Here is an 8,362-nt window from a genome sequence, read left to right as displayed (position 1 = left end):
AGTGATTTTCTTGATTAAAATGGTAGTTTCTTGTTTTTCACTGGAAACGGTCTGATAAATCGATTTCCTTTACAATCTCTGTTTATGAGTTATGTGAGTAGCTTTTATTCATCCAAATGTTTCGGAAAACTTCTAACTTATCCCTTATTATATCAAACTAGCGATTCCAAGACTAACATATTTAGCGGCCTTCTCCCGTATTAAGATGAGCGAGCGGTTCAACTTTGATACTTGATCATCAATAATAATATAACTGATATTTTAATTAACCCAATCTGAGTTCACAACGGCGAACTTTGACGATAGCACGGAAACTTTCTGTCATCTCCTTAACCTCATAGTAGATGTTGACCAAACTTTACATTGATTATCTTTAAGCACCCATCTATGATGTTTTATATAAATTAATCAAGTATGATGCATATGTTGATCACATGGGCTAAAATAGACTTAACAAGAGTTGTCAGAATAGACAGCACGCTCGACTCATATAAGACTGGAAGCAGTAATCAACGACAAAATTATGGTATAAATACCTCAAATATAATTAACATACTTTTATCCCTATCACGAAAAAAACCCTCAAAATTTCAAACATTTTTGCACTAAACAACACACATGCCATTGAAAGTGAAGCATGAAAAAGACATTTATAAAAGACATTTTCATGTCTGGAGTACTTTGCTTAAGTAATAAGGGTGATAAGAGTTAAAAGACTGTCATATGTATGCAAAAATCAAGTTAAAAGATAACTCTCAAAATGTAGATGCATAAGTTGAATTTGTAAGGAAACTTACTTTAAGACTTTTCTAACCAATATGATATGTGCTTCAATCTTGAAGCTGTCACGTCATTCCTATGATCAAAGACCGTTCCGCATAGGGATTATTGCTCGCATGTACTATTTATGGTAGTTAACATTGTTAATGAATGAAAGTGAATTTTATTCCATTGAAAGAAGTGCACGAAAATCCCGTGCGAATACAATTTGCCCACATCTTGAACAGGCCATGTTAATATTTTTCGATATTTTTTATATTTCCAACAAAAACATACATTATTTTAAATAAGATCAATTTATGTTATCCAAGCACACGGTCTTCTTTCTTTTGAAGAAAACTCGTACTGTATCTGTTACTTACACCTGAAAATGACGTGTACATATACAATATTTATGTATATACCGTCAAATGATTGAAAAACATGTATAATTCCAAAGTGGTAAACCATTTTATCTACATGCATTTCTTTTATGACACCCTGGAGTTTGTTTGAAATGTAGTTTAACCACTTCCAGATAGCTACTTCATTTTATGATATTGTAAACTTGACATGTAATCGTTGATTTTGATGCATTTGTTGAAGACATGCTGAAATAAGGGTCATATCCAGATGCCAGTAATCGTCTTAGCTCTGCCTGACAAAACTTTATACAACTAACAGAATACAATGTAGTGCCATATGTTTGGTATTTAAAGATTTGTATCATTGCTTCATTTCTTCAAATAAAATAGCTCAAACAAGGGTGACAAATTCAATATAGTAAATGTATATTTATGTACTTCCTATGATTAATTTATTGCTCGCATATACACGTTAGATACAATTAACAAGAAAAATTTGAATTTTGAACGGATTTTAACACTTTTACTCATTTCAATGGGCAAAACAAATTGTCTGTAACTGAAAGTATGTAAACAACGTCACAAAAGACAGTACAGTACATCTCATTCAAGCTATGTTTTAGTACTTCAATAAACATTAGCGAATTAATTGTGATTGTCTTTCATTTAAATTTCACATTTTAAAAATCCTGAATTCAAATCTTGATATTTGAAAAAGTCACTTAAAATATGAGATTTGGCCATTTTCTTCAGGAATATTATCAAACTAACGTTGACAGTTCTTTCCCGGTCGCTGATTCTTTTCCGTCTTTCCCATATAACACGCAGTCAAAAACCGGAAGTCCCTTCAAAGCGCGAGACCTTTCTAGCCTCCAATGGTAAGTGTTCTGTATTACGCTGAGCACGCAAAACACGCTGCCAACAATAAGCATGACCATGGCTGTAATGGCGGCAGCTGTTGTGAATTTCAGAATGACATACAGAATCAAAGCTGAAATAACAAATAATAAATATGCAAATATTTAAATAATAAGAACACCAGAAAATTATTATGTTTGACATGTAGTAAATGGTCATTAAAGATGAGTACATTTTGTTATTTATTTTGTCTCTAACATAACAATATTATAAGCTGCCTTCACTGGTTTACTAATTGGGTAAGATATCAGGTCTGTTAACCCTTAATTAGTCAACAGTATAGAGTCAGACTTGTATGTAAGTCGCAAGTATAGAGCCAAAAGACTCTGTTAGTCATTTGCCAGAGTATAATTATGCTAATGCCTGATCAATGCCAGTAGCCAATGAGGAAAGGAAAAATTTGTTTTGTTTATTTTGGGTTTAACGTCACATCGACACAGTATAGGTCATATCGCGACATTCCAGCTTTACTGGTGGAGGAAGACCTCAGGTGCCCTTCCGTGCATTATTTCAGGCACGAACGGGCACCTGAGTAGAACCACCGACGTTCCTAAAGGAAAAGTCAACTACAAAATTTCAACATTTTGAGGTAAAATAATTATATAAAATTAACTTACAAATGAGGAACACTGGGATTGAAACAAAGAAACCGGAAACAGTTATATCTCTGCTGCTTGAACACTCCTTTAAATATTTCAACGCCCTGGAAAACAAACAATAGTTAAACACATAATTATTCTATAAAAGAATCATATATAACAAATGTCCCAAGGGTAAATTTGTATACTTATTTTCCTAGACAAATGATTGTTGTGATAAATGACAATATTAGACTAAATGAATAAGACTTTATATATTTCTGGTGGGATTTTTAACTATCATACGGTAAATTACCAGATTAACCGACGATGTGCTCCTCCCTTATATACAAGTGACAACTGAGTAAAGTGCGATTACGTATTTATAAATAAAATTAGGCAAAAACTTAGATATTACATGTATACACGCGAAGCTTAATATGGGAAGAAGGTCATATTTTTACATTGAAAGTAAGTACAGACTACAATTTATTTATAGTTTATCAAATCACATTTCAATTATTGAAAGTCTTTTATTTTATTTTTATCTTAAACGAATGAACAAATGTGACAAAAGATTCAACTATTTTACATTGTAAAGACAAGTATGAAGACAGTTTATAAGATGGAGAGCTCTGTTTATTGTAACATTACACCATGTACTAAACTGACACATCTCTCATGGATTTTTGTCAGCAGATAATTGTCAGATGATGTAAAAATATTTTCTCATTCTTACATGCTAGTATTTATTAAGACAATATTTAGTGAAAAAAGAAACTGCAATACCTTTCATCTCCTAAATTCAATTTTAATAGTTTCACAACAATCAGACACTGAAGGGAGCAGACGAGCAAGCATGTAATATCACAAACCACAACAAACATTGACAACGCTGTTGCAACTTCCGTCACAGTCATATATGTCCTGTTTACGTCAACAAAAGTTTCATGTGTCACAGAGTCACGTGACACGGCAGCATTATTATCCTCAGACAGCGAGACAATCAGCAAAATGGAGAGTAATCCAAGCACCAATGACAATATACAAAGAAGGAGAAGTATTAACAAATTCAGCTTTATTTCCTCATATTTTGAGCTGCTCTTGTCTTTCTCTATTAAATCATCATCTAATATATCACTGAGCTTCTCTTGTGACAATGTTCCACTACGCCTAGAAACAAAACTTGCTGGACGGCTCAAATTTCCGGTTGACCTTAGACTGGCATGATGGAGAACCAAGGAGCTAAGTCTTGAACCTGCCGACTCGTTAAGACGACAGGGCTCTTCAGATTTCTGCAGCACAGCCTCAATAAGCTCCCTGTCTTGAAATTCGGACATGTCAGAACGATTTAAATCCATTAGATGGTTTATAATACTCAATAGCCACCCTTCTTTTCTTTTCTATTCTGCAATTTAGTTAAAATACATATCAAACTTACAACTACAGTATCCTACGAGCTTTTAACTAATATTGAGCATGAAAATGATTTGCATTGATAAAATATGTAACTGATAAGGCATTGTCAATATTTAGCAAGCTTCAGAGAAACATCAAAGGCACGCTTTAGTTGTAACAACTTAATGGGCATATTTTTCTTAGCAACTTCGTGTATTTTACAGTATTACCGCAGACAAAATTAAAGCAACCACTTCAGATATTGATGGATTTACTTGGTTTAAAATAAAAAGAAAACATGTTAAATAATTATCATGTAAATACGTTGTTCCTTTGTTCTTAAAACAGCCAGCGAATAATCGTGTGCTTATTAATACGATTGCGTTATATATGCGTTATTATTTGGTGGCTGGTTTTGAACACATTTGCATGGTGGCTAATTTGATACATTGCGTGTTGCGTTGTCGATAGCGATAACGCAACCTATATCGTTGTCGCGCTCTCGTCTTGTCGTCCTGTCTCTAGCGAAGCACGCCAAACGGCGCGTTTCTTGTGGCGCGTTGTCGCGATGTCGCCTTGTCGCTTGGCTTATAAGCCAATTCTTCGATTTGAACCGAGCGACAAAGTGACATCGCGACAATACGCCGCACGACAACGCGCCGTTTGGCGTAAATCGTTAGCGACAGGGCGACAAGACGAAAGTCCGACAACGCGCCGTTTGGCGCTTTGTCCTGTTGTCGCTAGCGCCAACACGACGCACAAAAGTGTCAAATCTATGGTGGCTGATTTGGTATATTGCGCGATACGCATCCTATATCGTTATCGCCTTTTCGTCTTGTCGCTAGCGACAACACGACATGGCGCCAAACGGCGCGTTGTCGCGCTATCGTCTTGTCGTCCTGTCTCTTGCGAAGCACGCCAAACGGCGCATTTTCGCGATGTCGCCCTGTCGCTTGGCTTATAAGCCAATCCTACCGAGCGACAATGTGACATCGCGACAACATGCCGCACGACAACGCGCCGTTTGGCGTACATCGTTAGCGACAGGACGACAAGACGAAAGTCCGACATTGCGCCGTTTTGCGCTTTGTCCTGTTGTCGCTAGCGCCAACACGACGCACAAAAGCGTACCAAATCAGCCACCGTTGAAATCCGCCACCATAAATTTCAGTTTCTCTTTTAAAAAGCTGACATTACTACCGATTCAGTATGACATGAACAAGCACATGTTCGGATAGCTACTCAAAAAAATCTGAGTAAATAATGTTTTAAAGAATGCATTTTATTACATTTTTGAAACATGTATGCCATAAATTTCACGAATTTATGCCTAAACATTGGGGTACATATATATAATGATGCTTCAGGTACAACTTTGTCATATGTAATGAAAATTATAAAGCCTTCAATTTTAGCATAACTTAGTTATATTGTTTGCTGACGGGAAGACGGAGATGTAATTGGCTTATAAAATATTGAAGCATTCATTTACGGATTTGTTACACTTTATAATTATATGTATATAAAATTACGAACACTTAGAAAATGTTTCTCTTTGTAGAGATCATGGGGAGGGGGTGCGCCTAAAAGGGCAATTAAATAAAGTGCTGATGGTATATTTTGAATAGTATACATATATGTTAGCCGGAAGGACTCTGAAAATTAAAAATACCCTTCTTCATCCAATCGCAACTTTTTGGCCCCGGATAATGACGTCGAGGATTTCCAATTGCTTCACTGCTTCAGTTCACTGAAGATTATGTGTGGGCAATCAATATATTTGCGATTTTATTTACACATTTACTTTTAAATTTGATTTTTTTCTGGTTGGGGAATATTTGTCATGAATACACGAGTATGCCTCTTTCAGAAAAACCATAAACCATCATGAGGTCTTTAAGATAGAATACATTGTTAAACATAAACACGTCCAAACACGCACATTCTAAAGAATTAATGAAGTTAAAAGTCATTGATGAGTAAATGTACAATTATTCGTGTTTCCCTAGTGAATTTTATTCGAATGAACGAGTTAAGTGATATCGGGACAATCTTTGTTTCTATGAAGGATCGAGATATAGATCTTTTTCACGAGAAAAAAAATAAACAAAAAACTAAATGATATATTTTTGTAAGTAACGTTCATGTAAAGAAATGTAACCACGTTTCCTGGGTAATGCGGGGACCAACATGTGTTAAAATAATCGTTAATAAAAAGCCCTGCAGTGCGAGTTTCACATAATTATCACATGTGACCAATGTGACTCCAAAACAAAATACTCGACAGTGCGGGGACAGACAGAAGATAACTGAATTAAAGGCTCTCATTTCCCCCTCTACCCTTCTCCGAGATTGAGGGCCGGAGTTACAACTGCCTGATGAATTTTGAACATTCACGCTTCTTGATAGAAATAGTGCCACACTGTGGATAGATGAAAGGTACAGCTAGTGACTGGACCTAGTATGTGACACAGTACACAATGAAATGTAATTTCGTTTGTCCATTGTGAACATGCTTGTTCATCTTTATCCGAAATTTCTACAAACAATTTGTCTTTTCTTATTATATTACACAAATTAAACAAATCAATTAACACACTGACAACTCTTACATTATATCAACATAGGGAGGGTACAAACAAACTTTATTGTTGTTATTTTCAGTTCTGACTTCCGTAACTTTTTATGTAAATTTTATGATTTTTGACGATTTGCTTTGTATCGGTCTAGCAATACTATAAAAACTGTTTGCTTAAGTTAAGCTAAGTTTTCTTGAGAGTATTTTCAATAAATTACCTTTAAACAATGAACAATAATAATCAAATCCGTAAAATTTCCACAACATTTTGTTCTTATCCTACATTTGTATTTTTCATAACAGCACATATATCTCGTGCACTACACTGGCCTGTCATAACTGTAAAACACACTAAAAACCGTTATATATGTTCCATAGACTTCGTGTTTTTCACAGTGACAGATCAGCTCGTGTTTTTACTATATACATTTTGTAATGTATTTGGTAAAAACTATGTTTGGCCGATAAAGTACAATTAAGAGAAATTTCTCAAATTAGCATGGATATATCCTACTAGGAAATATAGAAAATAGTTATCGAGTGAATTTTCGTGCCAGCTTTGAACTTTGTTTTGTTTTTTATTTGCCTATGTTATTGTTCTGGTGCATCGAACTTTTACTACAAGCTCACCTTTCATTTGTGAAGTTTAAAATTGATAAATTCAATACTTTTAGTCTCGCACAAAATAAGCAAGAGCTCCACAATTGAAATGCTCATGCACTGCAATTCTCCTGAAAAAGATCTGTTAATTAATGAAGTTTCAAGTTGACATCTGATTTTCTTATTGAGTTATGTTCGAAAGAAAAATTAGGTATAACATAATGAAAGGACAATAACTTCAAAACTTTGCAGTACAGAACTTTTTTTTTGATGAAGTTAACCAGATATTAAGTTTGAGATTTGGTAACTGAAGTAGTTTCAGTTTATTCTCTTGATTTGGATATCAACTCACGCCTCACGAATATTACCAAGATTTGTGCAGCTCTTCAAAGCCCGTAAAATGCCAAACCGCCTACTGTGATATACATTGCCCTATGTTGAAATTTTGCGACCCATTCTTGTAGCAGTATTTCGTGAAATAAGTTGAGAAAAACAATGATCCCAAATGTGAGAAAAATATTTTCAAGTTAATACCCCAAAAAGTTGTGAAGTTAAGTTCAAAGTCGGCAAACTACCATCTGCTTATTTTTGAATTGTCATATGAAATTGGCAGGAAAGCGCTTCATCGTGCTGACCGTTTGTTTTAGGTCATTCGAGGCTTCAGTATTTGTAGCAAAACTTATCATTCGAGTATTTCCCGCCCGCCTACCCAATTTAAAAATATGAACAGCATATAAATCACTAGTTATTTAGTGTTTTAAGATTTTACTTGGTCATATCAGTGTTAAGGATCGTTAAAATTTGACGGCTTTGATAAGGTAATAGTTGTTTTACGTTAACTCAGTGGTTGATGAGAAATACACAAAACTTTCATGACATTTAAATTAAATGTCAAGACTTAAACAAGAGGGCCATGATGGCCCTGAAATCGCTCACTTGTATATAGGCCCCGGGGCAGGGCCAATTTTAAACAGGGGCTTTTATTTGAACAAACTTGGTAGACACCCATTCGAAGATGTTTCATGATAAATATCTAAGCTCTAGCTCTTTTGGGTTTTTAAAAGAAGATTTTTTTACACATATAGGGAAATCAATGATCCTCAGACGGGCCAATTTTGACCACAGGGCTTTTATTTAGACACTCACTTGAAGATATTTAATGCTTA

At 34.9% G+C, this 8,362-nt stretch overlaps 1 protein-coding gene across 1 annotated transcript; it reads right to left on the bottom strand.

Moving 5' to 3' along the window:
* Positions 1-1,561: 1,561 nt before the first annotated feature.
* Positions 1,562-6,942, bottom strand: LOC132747540 (uncharacterized). The gene is made up of 4 exons (XM_060736944.1): positions 6,815-6,942; positions 3,410-4,028; positions 2,660-2,745; positions 1,562-2,115 (listed from the first exon to the last, which is right to left on the bottom strand). Exons 2-4 carry the CDS (start codon positions 3,979-3,981, stop codon positions 1,886-1,888), a joined length of 888 nt encoding a protein of 295 aa, XP_060592927.1. The 5' UTR covers positions 3,982-4,028; positions 6,815-6,942; the 3' UTR covers positions 1,562-1,885.
* Positions 6,943-8,362: the final 1,420 nt, after the last annotated feature.

The sequence above is a fragment of the Ruditapes philippinarum genome, unplaced genomic scaffold, assembly GCF_026571515.1.
Source record: "Ruditapes philippinarum isolate M1 unplaced genomic scaffold, ASM2657151v2 ctg379_1_1_1_1, whole genome shotgun sequence".
Taxonomy (NCBI): domain Eukaryota; kingdom Metazoa; phylum Mollusca; class Bivalvia; order Venerida; family Veneridae; genus Ruditapes; species Ruditapes philippinarum.
Note: the sequence above shows the minus strand (reverse complement) of the source record. Positions and strands in the feature narration are given on the sequence as shown.

Excerpts from the sequence above, each read along its gene's own strand:
- LOC132747540 (XM_060736944.1), bottom strand. The coding sequence starts at position 3,981 with ATGGATTTAAATCGTTCTGACATGTCCGAATTTCAAGACAGGGAGCTT. Across the intron at positions 2,746-3,409 it reads TTGAATTTAGGAGATGAAAG|GGCGTTGAAATATTTAAAGG; the intron begins GTATTGCAGTTT and ends TTTGTTTTCCAG. Across the intron at positions 2,116-2,659 it reads AATCCCAGTGTTCCTCATTT|CTTTGATTCTGTATGTCATT; the intron begins GTAAGTTAATTT and ends TTGTTATTTCAG.